General features: G+C 40.4%; 1 protein-coding gene across 2 annotated transcripts in view; it reads right to left on the bottom strand.

Annotated features, from left to right (window-relative positions):
- USP24 (ubiquitin specific peptidase 24) overlaps nt 1-18276 on the bottom strand; it is a 66247-nt gene extending 47971 nt beyond the window's left edge. For both annotated transcript variants that reach the window (XM_072866769.1, XM_072866770.1), the window contains exons 1-7: nt 17778-18276; nt 5208-5373; nt 4159-4226; nt 2521-2664; nt 1884-2006; nt 965-1000; nt 309-374 (exon numbers count right to left, since the gene is read on the bottom strand). In XM_072866769.1, the coding sequence (XP_072722870.1) occupies nt 309-374; nt 965-1000; nt 1884-2006; nt 2521-2664; nt 4159-4226; nt 5208-5373; nt 17778-18083 (909 nt within the window). In that variant the 5' untranslated portion in view covers nt 18084-18276. The remainder of the gene's footprint in view (nt 1-308; nt 375-964; nt 1001-1883; nt 2007-2520; nt 2665-4158; nt 4227-5207; nt 5374-17777) is intronic.
- Nucleotides 18277-18758: the final 482 nt, after the last annotated feature.

Here is an 18758-nt window from a genome sequence, read left to right as displayed (position 1 = left end):
AAACCAGGGACATACTTGTGAATTTACAGTGAAGCTAGACTGATTGACGTCTAACCGGAAAGCTGAATGTTAGTCAGAAAGGTACACTAACCCTTCCTCTTTTCTGTGATGTCTCAAAAGCTCTTCAGTCAGGATTCTTATGCACAACCTCATTTGACCTCCAGTCTGACAGCACTTCTCCAGGGCTCTGTAGGAATGTTGCTCTGGTACCAAAGTGAAGGTAAGAGCACTGCCAAAAGGGACGCTACTGGTTCTACATGAAGAGTGTAATGGAAAGGGAGAAGTCTCGTGACAGAAGATGAACTTACCCCAAGTTCAATATCTTCTGAATTGAGTTTGGACTGAATTGCTGAAAATCCACCCAACTCTGCAAACTGAAATAAAATAATAAGTGTTATGATAGTGAACTACAGTATTTTATCTTTTACATAAGCTATTATAGAAAATACTCCATTCAGAATTCCTGGGATGCCAACAAGTATCCTTTACTGTGGAACATCACATTCAACATAAGCTTTATATTTTCATGGAATTTCAGGGGCACAGTGGGGAATGCAATTATATCTGATAGCAGTTTAAACATCAAGCTAGAAACTCTGTCTTATGCAAGAATGGATATAGGGAAGAAAGCTAGACCACATACAGCAACAGCTGACTGGCCTAGCACGTTTGACTGGGAAACAGCACTGCAGCCTAAGCTGAACTCTTGCTTCCTCTAGTCATAGCTATCGTGTTAGGGTAAAGGTGCTCAAGGGAGAAGGCAGCAACTCAGCAAGATTTATTTAGCAAGGCCCCTTCCCTACATGTAGGCAGGATTAAAATCTTAAACTATTTTTTTTGTGGTTGTCACAGAAGTGAAGAGTGGAAAAACAAGTCAGGGGGGAGGGAGGAAGAAGAAATTATCTCTGAAGCCCAACAAATTCAAGTGACAAATAACAATTCTGCTCGGTTTACATTTACCTACCCTGTTTACCAGATCCACCAGCCACCCATGAGGTTCCTTGAACAATTAAAATATTAACAAATTAGTAGCTGCAGCAATCAATGCTAAACATTTGTCTTCTGAAACAGAGATCTGGACAGACACATTCAGCCCATTAACCCACACCCCAAATGCATGTAATATTATTTCAAAGAAAACAACAATGTGTTTGTAACAGCTCCTTTACTGAGCATATAGCTAGAGCTCTAGGAGGTTCTCATTAGCATCACCCTTTTTTGGAGTCTGCTTGACATCACTGACCATGTGCTGTGGCAACAGTACACACTGTGGCTGCTGACTCAGAAGCAACTATATTTATAGCACATTAGCAGCGTGGAACAGTACTAAAGAACCTTTCCCAAAGCAGCAGACATAGAATTTTCTTTCTATGGCCACAAACTTCTTTCCTGAAGGAGAGATCAACACCACTGAGGCTCCTTTTTTAGACCCACCCACCTGGAACAACTGCGACAAGACACTGCAAGCCTCGAAAACTGCCTCCTTGCCAGTGTGTCTGACTTGAAGATAGCCTATCCTTGGCTGTCAGAAAAGCATGAATTCTCTGCTGGAACTGTACACTTTGAGTTATTCTGGTCATTTCACACTCAACACTCAAATAGATGTCAGTCCTTAGATACAACAGATCTACCCTTCTGATTGTTGTGATACTTTAGACATGAAAGTACACCAATTTCTAAATCCAGCCTCTGATAGAGAACTGGGACAATGTGAGAGGACAAATTCATTTCTACAGACCAACATATACTGAAGATCTATTTGCTGTAATTCTTGGTGACACATTTAAGCTTTCTTGTGTTATAAATACCTACTAATCAAACAATCTTTTCTGAAAAAAACACATCTACCCTAAAAATAGGTTTCAGGGCATGGCCATGCTCACCTTTTGAAAAGTGGATATGGGTGAGACAGCATGCATGTTCCCCTCTCCGAAGACTTCTGCCCAGTTTCTCTGGCATACCTTCATTCGATTCTTGAAATGATACTCATTGTCGGGGTTAAATGCCTTGAAAGAAAAGCCCATGGCAATGAACAGCAAGGCTTATGCCAGTCTCAAAACTTATCTTGATAATGTCTGACTTTTTCAGTTGAGCATTCTCCTGGTTGACGGTTAAAGATCCAGCAAAAAATAAAGTTTAACAGAAGAGCCCTGCTCCTGCCTCTCAGTTCTCGCTGTATAAAGCATTCTGAAGCTTCCATTCTGTATAGACAATACTTAATACCCATGTGAGCCAGATATCTGTATGAAGGGAGAGATGAACTTAAATTACCAGTTTTAAAAAATAAACAGTGAAGTGACAGCAGATGTGATTTTTTGAGCGTGCTAATTTGCAAAAGTTTTGAACAGCACTCACCCCTTTATGAATTGCATACTGGATGTTAAAAATCTGCAGCAAGCAACAGCTTCAGATTTTACGACAATATACTACAACTTAAATATAGTTAGAAAAAGCAGCAGCAGCATAAATATGAAATGCCGAATACCCAAATACTAGAAACTGCATCAACGAATCAATTACCATTGTAAGTACACCGAGCAGGCCCACGGGAATAGGATCTTGTTTTACTCTTTCTGCAACCAGGTCCACTAGCAGCATAAGCATGTTGTATATTCCTTCATGGATTTCAGTTCCCCATTTGTGAACAGCACTGGATGTCAACAGCTAAAAAAAAAAAAAGAAATAAAAAAATTTTTTTTTAAGTTTGAGCACAATCACAAAACAGGAGAAATTTATCAACCCTGACTGTTTTCAGAGCAAATATTTCCTTAGAGCGTACTAAACACTGTCTGGTGTGTTTTTCAGATGCTATGCCTGCACTAATGGCTTAAGAGTTAATTAAATTTGTAATTTCATTGAAGAACACCTTAAATCACAGTTTAAGACAGAAAATAAAATGTAGCAAACTGTTTTCCATTTGCACGCACTAGTAAAGACTGTAACTTTTGAAAAGAACAACTAATATGCAAATAATTTGCAGACTGAAGACACAACTATTGAATCTTCAAGTAGGTGTGCCCCAAAGCTGCACTGATTCAGCTGTAATAACCATTTACCAATTCACACTTTTTGAGCAGTTTCTATTGGAAAACAAAGAACATGTACCATGAAAAGAGAGGTATTTAATGCTGCTTTCCCACCTACTGAAAGATGTTCTTTAAATCTGGTCTAATGTGATTGTTTATAAAGGACATCGAGCTTCCATCTGCAAATTTCTGCTAGCTGTGTCTGAACATAAGCAGTTAGAAAGCTTAATACTTTAAATACAATTACTTTTTGTATCATTTTATTAAACAAGAGTTTCTTGTAAATATTTAAGTAAATTGTAATTCAGCACATTCTGAACTTAGATTTCCATAGATTATCCTTCTGGAGGAGCAATCTACACTGTTTATTTAATATGCAAAAAATACCAAGTGATTTAAAAGCATTATATGTAAAATTATTACTCTAATAGGCAAATGGAAAAATAGTTTTTCGCTTACATTTCTATCTTCCTTAAATATACTTATATTCTCAGTATTTTAAGATTAAGACGAGTAACTTTTTAAAAGGTGTATATATGTTTTTATACATATGGTCTAAAAACTGGGCAAGAAATTTAGGCAGTATCCAAAATGGATAGAATAGTGGGACGTAAATTGGTTTGGGGAGCTCTGCAAAGAAAATTCACAATAACCCAGAGAAGAACAGCCAGGGACACACATTAGGCATTAAGTACTGGGAGGAAAGACAAATTCTAAACAGATCATGCAAAGAGGTAAGAAAGAATTTAGCAACCATCCAAAGAAGGTGCAGAAAGAACAGAGTTAAAGGAAATCTGATTCTGAACTTGCCATTAATGGCTGTATCCAAGGGTCTTTAAACCTGTCTTTAGGCTCCACTAATTATGATAGAGCTCTTCATTTAAGAAAGAAAAAAAAAAGGGGGGGGGGGGAAGCTATGTGCCAGAATTGGCTAGAGTTATGGAACTGGGACTTTGTATGATTTTAATCTAAGTCTAGGTATGATTTTAATCTAGGACAATAATCTGACTATAATTTTAATCTAAGAACATACTCACTAGTTACCATAGTTTCTGAAGTCTGGATTACAAGACACTATTTCCACCATGAACACCACAAAGACACATTGAATTGGTCTACTGTACCTACTTACCTTTTTAAATGCTTCAGGCATGCATCTGTCCATAAATCTCTTGCAATTCTCATCAGAATCAGAAAGACCTTTACAGAAAGGAGAGTGCTTTTTTGAAGTACTTAAAAATAATATATACTTTTTAAGATTACCTCAGGGAGCTTGTTGCAAGTTTTTGGGAACACCAACCAAAGCCACCAGTAATAAGTGTGCTACTGTTCATTCATAACTAGCATGGTTTCTCAGCCACAAAAAAGTGTGAGTCAAGAGAACTTGCCTTTTAGAAATAAGAAGTTTCCCAGTGTTCCACCTTTTACAACTTCTTAAAGCATTATTAGCACCATAAGTATTTCTCCCTTCAAAGTTTGTAACTTACACTACCTTCAGATCATTTCTGATGCTTCACAGCCTCCACTCAAAACCAAATCCAAGTACACCCTTCTAACACAAGTTAGAAACAAAGAAGCAAACCAGAACCACCTAACAACAATTCTTCCAACAGATTATAACCCCCTTTTAGTCTGCTATCAGGCATGATGGAAAAACTATCTTGTGCTCTTATTATATACCAGTTGCTGGGCATGATGCCTCCATAACACTTTCAACCCCAGCCAAAGTACTGAATACAGAAAAGTCAAATTCAGGTCTAATGCAGTATAAGCATTTCACTAGGGAAAAACAACCAGTTATACAAGCGTGGTACAGCATGGATTTAGATGACAGCTTGTTTTTACAAATGGAAAATAACCACCACAATGAAAAAAAGAGTCAGTAATTCAGCTCTGAAAAAACAGTAATTCCTACAATCATTAGAACATAAAGAAACATGTGCTCCACTTTTTAAAAAAGCTTAAGTAAACAGATTACTTTGGAGAAAAAAAGAGACCGACATTCTTTTTACAGCATTGAGTAAAATAGTTCACTGTTAAACACTTTTACATAGATGTGATCATTCTGCAGGGTGCTAAGTAAACAATTGCAAAATTAATATGAAAGATAGAACTGCCCACCATACTGTCTATGAAATCCTTTGAACAGATAATCTTTACATATGTAGAAAGAGAACTTACCCAGTCTTGCTAGGTAGGTGGATGCAATTAGGCACTTGCCTAGAGACTCCTCCCGCTTATAGGGTATGGACCAGTGATCTGTTAAAACTCTGCTCTCCAGTTCATACAAGTTAGTTGTTGGAAACTCAATACCTTCACCAGAGCAATTCCCATTTTCATCGTTTTTCTGTGAATAAAAAGGAAGTTCAAGTGAAACAATTTTTCTCTCTGTCTCCTAGACACTGTAAAGGATTTAGTAGCTTCAGAAAAAGTGGCTGTGCTTATAATAAACATGTCAAATTCTCAACAACCCTGAGGCTGCTTGTGTTTTTCCAAGGAGAATTTAACATTTCAATTTGAATTGATTACATACCTTTATGTATTTCGTGTAGGTGATAACTACTATGTTTACATAACTAATTGCTAACTAATTGCCTATTTAAGTGGCAAATCTTGTTCCTTAGCATATTGGATCCTAGAGCCAAGTGACAAGTACTTCCAGTCCCTGTGAGACTGTAGAGAACAAACCTTGATCTTCACAGACCTGCATATTAATTATCTGTTCAACAACTGCTGTAGAATATGGAATAGTTTATTCTAAGAGAGGCCAATTTCATCACTCTCTCACCCCATCACATTAAGAAACAAAAAAGACTAATCCAGTGCATCAGAATTATTATTTTTTTACTAGCTAATTATCCAAAGAAAAATTTACATCTCAAATATAGTTGTCCAACAAGGAAACTACAATTGTCCTTCTCCTGAAGTCAGAATGAGTTACTGGAAAATGTTCTGGAAGGGAAACAGGGAAAAAGCAAGCAGATGTCTGCAGCTCAGCTTTACAGGTTTCCTTCCTAGTGCCACTAAACAGCAGCTATTTCTGCGTACAGGCAGAACACAGAATTAGCCCCATGTTCTTTGCTAAGTGCCATATGAGGTAATTGCCTCAGTAGCACCAAATGAAAGAGTAGACAAGTTACCCATTTATTTTCTTTTGTTTATTTTTTAATCTCACACAGACGCTAGCTACCCAATGTGTCAAAGAGTTCACATGGACTAACTTTCCCTGCCTTCACAAGGGCAGACAAGTCAAGCAGGAGAAAGGACAGAATGTCTGGATCAGGCCTGGCAGCAACCCGGAGCAACTGTCAGAGACAGAGGAAACACAAGTGCAGTGATGGTAACAAGATCCCACTGAGAGAGAAGCCAGGGACATGTAGCGAGGAAGGACAAGCAGGAAACACGTTCAAGAGTAAAGAACAATAGTGTCAGGAAAGCGAAAGGAACAAATAGAAAGAAATAAACCAAAAGAAAGAACTGAACTCAGGAGGACATGGTATACAAAGAATGAAATTAATGTATGCAGACAAGTGTTCTTCCAGCTCTCTCCCTGCACTTGCTATTTGCAGGATTAGACCTGTTTCTTAAAAATTAAATTTGTCATGTTCACTTTAACAATGATTCAAAAATATTAAGCCAAGGAAACAGCAATTGTATAGAGCTTACCCTTTAACGTTCACTGGTGCAGGTGACGATAGCACACAGTGGCTAGACTTACTAACAGGTTCTGGAGAGCAGCAGTAAAGTTTATAGGAATGGAACACAAAATAGTGCTCAAAAAACCAGCATGTCAGTGTTTGGGAAGTAAGGTGCCACCTTCCCACAATCCTCTACTAAACATTTAGTCCCAAGTTTGTCATTATGGCAAGCTGTACTTTAACAGATCTGAATGTCAACTTCTGAAACTGTAGTTGTCTGATCCAGTACTGTGCATGGAAGTCTAATGTAATTCACATCTAGCAAATCATGCCCTGTTTAAATATCTCAAGTTTTGGAGAAGAGATGTTTGAAGGTCTAAATGAAAAAACACTGAAACCATTTAAAAGCAAAAGTTTTCTAGGAAATATCCTGTTGTATTGATTAAACAAACAACAGTTAAGTTGACAGCTTTTGTAAAGGACACCCATCCAGAACACAAATCCATTTCCTGTAGAAAATAAATGTGCAGTTATACAGAAAGTCCTTACAGTAACAGGATGGGATATAATGATTAGTCTAATAAAGGTAGACTGAGTGTAACATAAACACCCAATTGCTAGGTCCCACATTTTAGTTCAGTCTAGACTTGTAGCAAAGGAAAGCAACATTTCAACATATGATTACAGTAACTGAGCTATGGTTGCTCCATTCCCTGGAGGAAAGTGTCCACATTGAATAAAAATATCCACTGCTAACACTAGTTCAAGAGGTGTAGTCCAATAGCAGTGCAGACCTTCAACTGTTGCTGAAAAACTCCACCTGTTGTTCTGCTTCCCCATCTGCATCTAAGCAATGTTGCTCCTTATTTACCTCTTTCCACACAAGTGATCGCCACTGTCTGTAATACTATGGAAATTCAGAAGGAAGGAGTGAAATAACATGTTCTTCACTGTATGCTCAGCTCCCACAAATAAGGGCATCATCAGAAATTGCACTAAGGATACGTCTGGCCTATTGCTGGATTGAGTCTACCAAGAATGAAGTGAAAAGACGGGGGGGGTTTGTTTTGGTTTTTTTTTTTTTTTTACACAAGAAATAGCAATGGGTGCAGTACTATGAATTATTGCCCTGATAACAATGGGAACTATTTGCATTGAAGGAGCACATCTTTGGCACATTCCACTAATTAGAGACAACAAGTCTTCTTGTTTGTCACTTTTCTGCTACTAAAACCCTGTCCAGAAAGTATCGAGTTTACTTATTCATTAATTTTGGAACCCATCACATACAAGCAGCTTCACAGCTACTGCTAAACCTGCAACTGTCTCAAATAAATGCCCAGGTAGTTTAAAAACTCTAATTCTCCTTCAAACCATTAATAAATTTAATACCCTGCATTTTTTGGAGATTACTGCTATGTTCAGTTTATATTATTGCAGACTGACTCGTTTCTTACAACATATCTAGTATGAGTAACAGTCTCTGTAAAGACATTTGCTGCTCTTTCACAATTAATGTCTTTCTGTACAAAAAAACCCCCAAACTGTTCACCATCCAACTTTTAAATCCATTTGTGTATGGCTCTTAAAGTGAGGGCTTCATTAACAGCAACTAGCAGCTGCTGTAGCAAGGTGCAATGTCAGCTCAGCTCTTGAATAAAGTTAAGCTGGCTCACTAACCAACACAGGCTGAAGATCTTACTTGCTCTGTTGACGTTCCCAAATACAACACATCACGGCTCTGAACAGGTAGCCGCAATTAACACTTTGTAACTGAGGAGCTAGGAATTGTCACTACAGACTCTACTGACATGGGTCCACAGGTGAAATAAAAGCTTTTAAAGAAAGAGTATGCTATACATGAAAATAAATAGTACACAAGGCCACGTCAGCCTCGCCAAAAGTGGTTTTCTGGGTCTCTTTTTTGGGGAATTACCTTTTTTTTTTTTTAACATATATAGAAACTCCCTCCCTCCCCTCAAACAGATGACTTAAGAATGGTGTCTGGCAGTTGATGATGACCTAAATCAGGACTATGCAATTCTGGCTGAACAGACTTAATACTGGACTGGCACCTAACACATTAAGGATTTGTAGGGATATTCTCCACCAACAGAACAGTAAAAAGCAAAGAAACTATTCCTGGCAGCCAACGGGTCATCCAAAGATAAAGTGTTTAAAATTCTGTAAGAATAATCTGTTTTCTGAGATAGGAAATCATGGTGCACATCACACATCCTGTGACTATTCTCCATTCTGCAGCCGAAATCTTGAGACCAAAACACATTTGCTGGCAAACCTTTAACATAATTTTCCATGCCTTCTGATATAGCTCTTATTACACAAAAGCCCTGAAGATCCCCCTATTCCAACAGCATTACTCGACTCTTTTGGCTTATTTTCAAGGTGTGAAAATGCAGTTATGTCCAAACATATGCACACAGGCTCCCAAGAGAAATACCCTCACATGAACAGACTCAAGCACTGATTCAAGATTCTCACTCTGGGGACCTGGCACCTCCCAGAGTTGTTTGCAAGGCTGAATAAACAAAAATTGTTAAATATCTGATGAATAAAGCATTGTGTAAGTCTGTAGTATAAAACCTTCCATGGAAGACTAACACAGAACAAAGATTCGCCCTCACACAAAAACTGAAATATAAATTAAGTTTAATTGCCAAAAGGTCACAGTTCAAAGCCTCAAAATGTATTCCTGCAGTATTCAGCTAATTAACTCATCAAACTCTGTTTAACTAAAGCCACTGATGTTTACCACACTGCTCACTTTATATAAAATAACAAGGAGTTTAAGAAAGTGTTTAGATGCTAATTGTCAGTCTTAGTAATGAAGTTACAGTCAAATTATTATTTAAATATGTTAATTTGATTTTGATAGAAGGCTACCAACAGAATTTATCACCAGAGCTAAGTCACATTACGTGCTCTTGAATCTAGTATAACTTATGAAACAGAACCCTGAAGTCATGTTTCTTTCAACAAGTAACAGCATCAGACTAAGACACCAGCAGACCAAGCAGTTCCCTTCATCCTTATGCCTCTAATAAGTGATTTTCACAAAATGACCACCATTTTATAGCCAAGAAAACAGATTTTTGATGCTTCACTGTATTGTTAAAACAAAAACCCCAAACAACAATATTTTGTTACTATGTACCTACAAACAGGAACAAATTTAATTGCTCTGAAAAGCAGAAATGAAGAAAAAAATGCTTAAAGCCAGAATTAGAAGCCAAAAACTCTAGTTCCACCTTTCAGTTTTTATCACAGACATACTAAGCAGTATCGAGGAAATAAATTTTTCAATGCTTCAGCTTCCCCAGCTGTAAACTGTCAACAGTGATACTTCCCTCTGCCACAGCATGCTGATGCACCATTCACTAATGTTTGCAAAGTACTGCAAGATGCTCAGGTAGAGGCAAGGTAAGAGAAACACATCAAATACCCATAAAAACAGACAGAGCATTTCTCTGATCTATTATGTCCATCAATTTGTGGAAGAAGCTATAAACCCTGAAGTCATGGCTTGACAGTCTCTCTATCTGCCAGACTACTGATTAAAGCAGCTTTTACTTTCACACTTGGATGTCAATTCTTTTTTCTTTTAATTAACTCCTAAAAGGAGGATATTCTGTAACCTAGAACTGAATCACAGGGGTAAGAATTAAAAGGCTTTCAAATAAATCAAAGCTACCACCTTGCACTTACACTTGAACACACTAAGCATGAGGTATTGAATCTTTTAAAAAATTGTTACATTTTCATAGCTGTAATTTACTTACTTTTATAAACTGGTGCTCCAGGAGCTTAAAGAACTTCTTTAAAGCCATGTTAAGTGGCAGATGTGGGAACAAAATTGAAGAGTATTTCCCAGTTGCCTGTTCTTGCCATCAGATCAAACTCATTTAACCCACATTCCTAAGAGCAAGCTTGGTATCTTTTTATGAATATGAGAATATTAGTAAGCCTCAGAAAATGGTGTCATATATGGAATTTCCAAATTATGTTTCTTATTTGGCAATAAGAAAACCCACTGTGATTTCCTAAATGTTTTACTGACAAAAAGACATTTATTTGTGAAGTATAGGAACAGTTTTTAACTGTTTTAAGTCCTGAACAGATACAGCATCTTGCCCTTGCATTTTCATCCACAGGAAAATATCTGTATGCAAAGTTTCTGAGTACAGCGATAGATAGGAATGCATTTTGTTATTTAAATTCTGCTAAGAGAAAGTAAGCTCATTGGGGAGATATATGGATGTTTTATTCTTTTTTCATAGAACTTAAGCTCTTTAGTTCAAATTTTTACTATGCACTACTACAAGCAAATGCAGTCTTGTCATAAGAAAAAATATTAGTATTTCATCATGTTCATATAAAGGAATGATATCAGTCTATCACTAAAGGAAAATAAATCCTATGTTACAGAATCCACCTAACTGAAGCTGATTTGGACTCTCACCTCACCATAAAGACATCCTAAGAAAATTCTGATTTATTTAGTGAATATTTATTTATCAGTGACACTGACCTTAACTGAGAGTAGTACATTACCAAGAATGCATGGTTAGACTAAACATTTCTTAGCAGTTGTAAGGGATTATAACATATCAACCACAAAAACCCCATGGCTCCCTCCCTTCTCCCCCATCTCTCACAACCAAAAACTGTGTAAGACTGGGAATAAGAACACAATATGAATTTGAAAAATAAAAAGAAAAATAAATTCAGCAAAGCTGGAAATTAACTAGGATTTTCTAAAAACATTGCTTGTACTGGTCTCCCTGATTTCCAGGGTGATGGTGCGATGTTACTAAGCAGTATTCCCCAATGCACCTGCCTAGTTGTTCAGAGATAAACACAGTACTAAGCATTACAGCAAAACAAAATAATTGAGGCTCTATAAAAATCACATGTGAACTAAAAGATTAGTTTAACTTAAAAAAGAGGAATACCTTTGCCCTTTTATCCTACTCTTACCACTGCATTTAGTGGAATCTGAGACAGATTTGTTACAACCACTTTTGGCAATGTTATTTTAAAGTTTGATGACTAGTTGTAGGCCAGGGAGAGGTCACGGAAACCACTGTTAAGAATGTCATTCATAAGGAACCAAGGAAAACACACTTATCTTGCATGTGTTTTCAGTATTGTCTGTGGATATATTTAAAAAACTCACTCTATTAGCGTAACTACAAACAGCCAGACTCTGAGTTGATACCATTATTCCTCCCAACCCTTGAGTTTTCATAAGCACAAAACCCCATGCTTATTTCCAAATAACTCAAAATAACTTTGTGTGGTATCAGATAAACATTGTGCTCTAATAAAATAAAACAATGAATCACAAATGCTTAGCATTTCAGTACTTAAAATTAAGTCAATACTTCTATCTCCCTTTGCCAAAACACCAGGCACTAATACAGAAGCGCTGCAGAAACACTAGATAAAGTATTTATTACAACATTTTAGTGACCAAAGGTCAGGCTCTGGAAGGGAGAATTAATTCAATAACACTGCTAAACACTCATCTGTACTTCTGTTCTATGGATACATACTGATGTGTAGTGAGACAGAAAATAGAACTGACAAAGCAGCCAACAATGAGTTTGAAATCAAGTTCTACAATGTATAATTACAAAATTATGACTAACTAATACGAAAAATCTTTAAGTGCCTCTCAAGACTGCTCTGCTGGGCATCAGAACAAGAGAAGCCAGAACTGCTGTCAAGTAGTGAGCAGGAAGATCAAGTGGCAAGAAACATTGAGCACATTGGCTTTTTTTAATTAATATTAATTTGGCCCATGAAGCATAACTGAAACATACATACCAAAGACTATTCCTACAGCAGCACAAATATGTGTTTTTTTCAAAATAAGAGCTTACAAAAGAAACAAGCACTTCCTTTCCATCTTTGCCCTCCTCATACAAAGAGCTACTGTTCCTTAATCCAAAAGCAATCCAAATGATTTGCTGGAATTAACTTCTAACACTGGCTAATTTGTTTTTATTCTCATTCTTCCTCAGTATTTCACTTCCTTATTAAACAGCTGCCACAGAACAGCACTGTAAACTGGGAAGATAACCAGAAAATGCCTCCAGAGAACACTATATCAAAGATACTTCCTGCCCAGCTGAGAAGTTGGCTCATACCTCCCCTGACCCCACATCCAGCACCTTCACTGATGAACCAGTAATTATAAAATGGTCGCCTCAGTCCGAAGATTACTCTAACAATCACATTACATGATAATGAGTTTATAAGTTATTCGAAACAAAGCTTACATTTAAAATTAACCAACTGCACCTCTCAGTATTACCCCTATTTTCCCTAACTTCACGTAGCATCTCTATTAGTCTGTGTTATATCAAGAACGAAAAACAGGGTATTTTATTTCAAAATCCAAAAAAGCATTAACATAACCAGAATCTAAAAAGAGGTTCTACACCAGGGCCACTAATTTTTGAAAACAGTGATGCTGAAAACCAGGAGTGCTAAAATACTAATTCCACTTGACATTCTGATGGCACCCAGCCAAGGGACTTAACGCCAGAATCCACCGCAGAGCTTTATTTGATTGCTTAATTGTTTTATGAGGCCAATTCCTAGACAAGCCACTTCGTAAAATTTCCACATGAGAATGCCAGAAATACTCACTTTTGCAAAGCTCAATGCTACCTACAAGACAGGAGACTTACTTTAAGTTTATAAAATTGTAGCGTGAAATCCATCTCATTTGCTTGAAGGCTAAACACCTTTTTTGTCTTTAAATAAATACAGCTCCTTCCATTCAAGGATCAAATAACTTCACAAGCCTAACATCCGTGGTACTCCTAATAAAGCACACACCATTATCCTCATTTGACACACTAAAAGCTAAAACAGAGGTTAAGTTACACACCCACTGTGATGCAGCGCATCTGTGGCAGAACTGCTTTCAGTGCTGAGCTCTAATAATGAGCAGAGATGGAATTTTGAACACAACAGTTCTGCAGCATGACTAGTGAGAATGTTCCTGGCACTGTTACTCATTACAGTCGCTGGCCTGTTTCTTTTACAAAACCCCCTTCTCTTGAAATCAAACAGCACCTCAAAAGCAATCTTGGACAAGTTTTATTGTAAACCTTATCTAGTAAAATCTGGCATATATGAGCTTTTGATCCAGTTCAACTCACCCCCCACCCCACCCCCCCCAATCAAACGAGCACATGCTAAAGGAGACAAGAATAGCTAGAAGGTAATATAATCTGTTAATCACAATTTACCCAAAAGGTCATAGTAATGACTCTCAGAGGCTGTTTAAAAACAAATCAAGATTATTTTGGTAAAGGTTATACAAACGGTTGTTATATGTTCAATACTTTTAGTGTAAGCGGGTTCCTACCCCTTGCTATTTTAGGTTCTCTGGTCACAATCCCCACATTCATTTGGCCCGCTCTTCTCCATCCCATTCTTCCCCAGCTCGTGAAAATCAGCACTTGTGGCACTCATGGCAATTCATGGATGCACTGACAGACATTGTAATCACATTCATTTATAGTCTTATCTTAAATTACAAGGATTTAGCAGCAGTTCATAAAACAGCTTAGCTGTCAGTCATATGAAAAGATGAGTATACCATCCTTCCACCTGCCCTACCCAAGAATCACGCCGTAAAAATCTGTATGTTGCCTAAGGAATAAACACAGAAATCCCAGATTCTTGCCGAAATGCACTGAACAGATTTACTTCATCTGACAGACATAAACATAGAAGTTAAGTCAAACAGGCAAAGTTACCTCTTGTAAAAGCAGGTGACCTCAGCCTGTCGAAGTGGTTTGGCACTACACAGGGCAAAACTTCAAACCAACCGTAAACCTAAAGTTGAACTTGCTGATATTTCAGGAAGACTGCACAAACAAACGTGAAGCCCCCTTTGTATTTCCAAGTTTGTCTGGCCCTTTTCTTTTAAAGAGTTAAGCATGGTCATGCTAACAGCATCAACACCAGAAGCACACCACAGCTATTAACTTAAAGCTGAATCAACTGTATGCTCTTTGGAAGACATTAGCCTGCTGAAACTGAAGTTTTAGCCCTTGTGAAAATGAATTTAGGTAGGTCTTCACCTCAAGTCTCGCACAGAGCACGTGTCGGCCCAGCTCATAGCAGCTGTCTTGCTTCTGGGGCCGTTATTCCAAATTCAGGCTTCTATAATGCTTCTAGACACCCCTGAAGACCAGCAGTCTGGACTACTGAAAGAGCATTCACATTGGTTTTACTATCTTATCGAAAGAAAACATGCTTTTACTAGTATGATACATATCTGGCTGCTGTGCTATTCTCAAAGGAAACCAACAGACAAGCCCTTCTTTGATCAACATGCTTACTGAACAGAACAGATTCTAACATTATGTAATAGAAACCAAATAAGCATATGCAAACATAATGGATTCATTACTGATTAGAGAAAATGTAAACTGTTTAATCATTCATAAATCTATTCTTATATGCATGGTAAACTGCACTCAGCCAAAAAAAGAATGTAAATACAAAGTACAGACCTGTTACACACACATCTTGGAGAATGACTAAGGCTTTCTTGTTATTTTTAAATTTTAAAAAATCGAATCCTAACTTTTGTTCATGATGAAGATTACTAGACCAGAAAATTTTATTTAGGGGAAAATTTGTAGTAATTGTGCTCTTTTGATTTATATGTTCATGTACATTGCTGACTTATAAAATCCAAAAATCAAACCAAAAAATCTAACACGCCACTACCTCTCCACTAAATAAAAGTTACAACTAGTGTTATGATGAGAAGGAGGAATACACACTCTAAGAGCTGTTAGAAAGAGAGATAGTACCGAGAGGAAGAAAAACAGAAATAACATCTGAATTACCACAAGATAATATGGGGTACAACATGTTTCAACATAATCTATAATGACTAATATAGCCATTTGTGCAATGGCTTTCTGTACAGCTTCATGTGCCATAAGCCTGTGCTGAATGGAAAACTACTTACTGATTAATCACCTAAATAATAGCTGTAGTTTATTAAATGTAGTTCCAGATTACATTTGGAGAATAAAAAAAACCAAGAACTGGTCATATATTTTATAAAAGGGGGAAAAATGATATCTGTCAAAAGCTGCTAGGTTGTACTGCAATATTAGACAAATAAGCACAGGTAATAATCCCAAGTCCTAAGATTTTTACAGGTGTAACTCATATTACAAAAATGCTGTTTTGCATACGTGCACAGGAGCTGACAGATGCTCATATGCAAGCAAGTCTAATTACTAAATTGAGGCCTGAATTTATATAAAGTTTCATGTAGCGAGATACTTCAGTCCTTCTGAAATGCCTGCTTTGTGCAGCCATTTGCCTATATTGAAATGTTTTCGTTTCCCTCCTGTGGGTTAACAAGAACACAAGTCAAAGCAAACAGGAACATGAGTGGCAAAGGAAACTATAAAGTGTAAGTAAGTTTCATCAGACATACAAGCTGAAATAATAGGGGGAAAAAAAATCCTCTTAGTCAGAGTTGTCAAAGTGTCATTTGTAATAGGAACAAGAGGGGGGAAAAAAGGTGCTTCTCTGAAGTTTACACTGACAGCTTCTCTTGAAATGTCACACTGACAGCCCAGATTGTCCCAACCATAACTGTACCTGATAGGAAAATGCACCCTCTTGGTGGCTACAGAGATCTGAAGGCAAACAAGCAGAACTCTCATTCACTTCCAACCCTTCAAAGCAAAGGTTACAAACCAGTTACCTATGGCTTCAATCAGTGAAGTTAAACAGCGACTCCTCTTCTGCACAGTACACATGCCATCCCACAGATCACCTTACTTCACAAGCATACACCGCTAGCTTATATGAGCTAAGGATCTAAGCCAGTTAATTCAGTGAACAGGATCATGTATCTTTATTCTGCAATATACTGGACTTCAACATACCGAGGCTAGAGATATGGATGATCTGTGCAACTGTAGCCATGTACAAGAAGATATGTGCATGTATTCTTCATATATATATACATTTATAGATACATATACACACACACACAGAAAGATACCACTTCTGGTGCAGGAAATCTCCAAGATACTGTTCACTGAAGCCTGGGAGGGTACATGAGTTTCCCTGGTTTTATTCACGGGCTTAGGCATCTGCTATTGACCACTTCTTGAGACAGAGACTACGCAAGGTGGCCCTTTGGTACCGCACAGCAGTGCTGTTCTGTTCTCATCCCCATGGGTTCCATAGTCTGGACACTACTAGTTAGCTCTTTTCACAAAAGCACTCTGGGAAGTTTTGGAAAAAAGACCTGGAGGAGGAGAAGGCTTTACCGGTAAGCACTACAAGACTGTTCCAGGCAGCAGGGAAAGTGCCATGAGCGTATCTGCTGGCTGAGGAGTTCAGAGTCCTGGAAGAGGATGGAAGAGAGAAGAGGAAAAGGCAGACAAGGAGGAAGGAGAGGAACGGGGAAAGGCTGGTGTTCTCCAGCAATTCTACTCCAGGTCCATTTTAGAACACAGCTATAATTTAAGTTATGAGTTAAAGCCTTTGTTTTGAAAATATCTGAACTCACTGCATTTCTACTTCTGAATTTATGCTTAGCTTATCCAAATAAAACTGTACGCAAAGTAATACCCAGACTGCACTTTCCTTCACATTATGCGAACTGTTTAAAAAAAAATTAGGCAGTCGTTACTCGGTCGGATTATGCAAGAAGGCACAAGAGGGGGAGAAAAACAAAATAATCCTACGGTAGCCACGCATTCCTAGAATGCCAAGGAAGAGCCTGGGTGCTCTTCACCTCGCAGCGATCGCAAGGAACGGCCACGGCGCGCACTCCCCGGCACCGAAGGGGAGCAACCCGGCGAGGCGGTCGGAAGAGAAGCCCCCGGCACGCCGCCCCGGCCCGCGGGGTGCGGGGGCTCCCCCGGGGCACCCTCCCGCGGGACCTACGCCCCGGGCGACGCCTGCCCGCCCGCACCCCCGCAGCAGGGAGGCTCCCGGGCCGCTTCCACTCGCCCCGCGGGGAGGCCGGCGCTGACAGGAGGCCGGCCCCGGGGCAGCCCGCCCGGGGCAGGCCGCAGCTCACCTCGGTCTCCACCACTTCGTGGTAGGCGGGCGGCGGGTCGAAGCCGCCTCCTCCGCCGCCGCCGTCCCCGTCGCCGCCGCGGGGGCCCTGCCCGCCGGCGGGGGAGCCATGCCCGCCCGGCGGGCCCTGCCCGCTCTCCATGGGCTCGTAGCCGCCGTAGTGGAGGCCGGGCCGCTCGTTGGTGAGCAGCGCCACGGCCTCGTTGATGTCGTTCTTGGCCAGGCGCAGGGCCTTGCGGATGGCGGCCGCGTCCGAGAAGCCCATGCAGAGCAGCGTGGTCATGTGCTGCTCCTCCTCGCTCTCCATGGCCGCGCCGCGCCGCGCCGGGCCGGGCCGGGGGAGAGGAGGGGGCCGCGAACCGAGGGGCGCCGGGCTCAGGCGCTGCCCGCCCCGCGCGCCGCCATGTTGACGGGAGCGCCTCTCCCCTCAGCCGCCGCCGCGGCGGCCGCCCCCGCCCCCCCGCGCGCGCCCTCACACACGCGCCCCCTCCGCTCCGCCCTCGGCCCGGAAGCGGCGGCGAAGCTCGGCTGGAGAGCGCACGCCGGGCCCGCGTCACGTGAGGGGGGAGGCAGCGGTGGAGCGGGAGGGGAGGGGAGGGAGGCGCAGGCGGGCATGAATGGACCGGCAGGGGAGGGGGGGAGGCATGCGAGGGAGCGGCCGTCGCCATAGCAACGGGAGCGGGCGGGCGTGGCCGGCGAGGGTCACGTGAGGGGGAGCGGCGTTGCCGAGGGAACGGGACCCCGGCCGGAGGGTCGGGCCTCGCTGCGGCCCGGCCGCGCCTCGGCGGCCGGGCCGGCCCTGTGCGGCGGAGCCCGCCTAGCGGGAGCCGGGCTGCCGGCTGTGGGCGGCGCGGCCGGCCTCCTGCCCGCTGCCGGTAGTTCCTCCTTTAATTACGGCTGTCGCTAGTGAATAAGTCCCGGAGGGGCACGGCCGCCGGGGCGGTGGCTGGGCTTTCACAGCGAAACACGAACAGGCCCGGGG

The sequence above is a fragment of the Ciconia boyciana genome, chromosome 7 (assembly GCF_034638445.1).
Source record: "Ciconia boyciana chromosome 7, ASM3463844v1, whole genome shotgun sequence".
Taxonomy (NCBI): Eukaryota; Metazoa; Chordata; class Aves; order Ciconiiformes; family Ciconiidae; genus Ciconia; species Ciconia boyciana.
The sequence above is the reverse complement of the archived record's forward strand: the minus strand, read 5'-3'. Positions and strand labels throughout refer to the sequence as shown.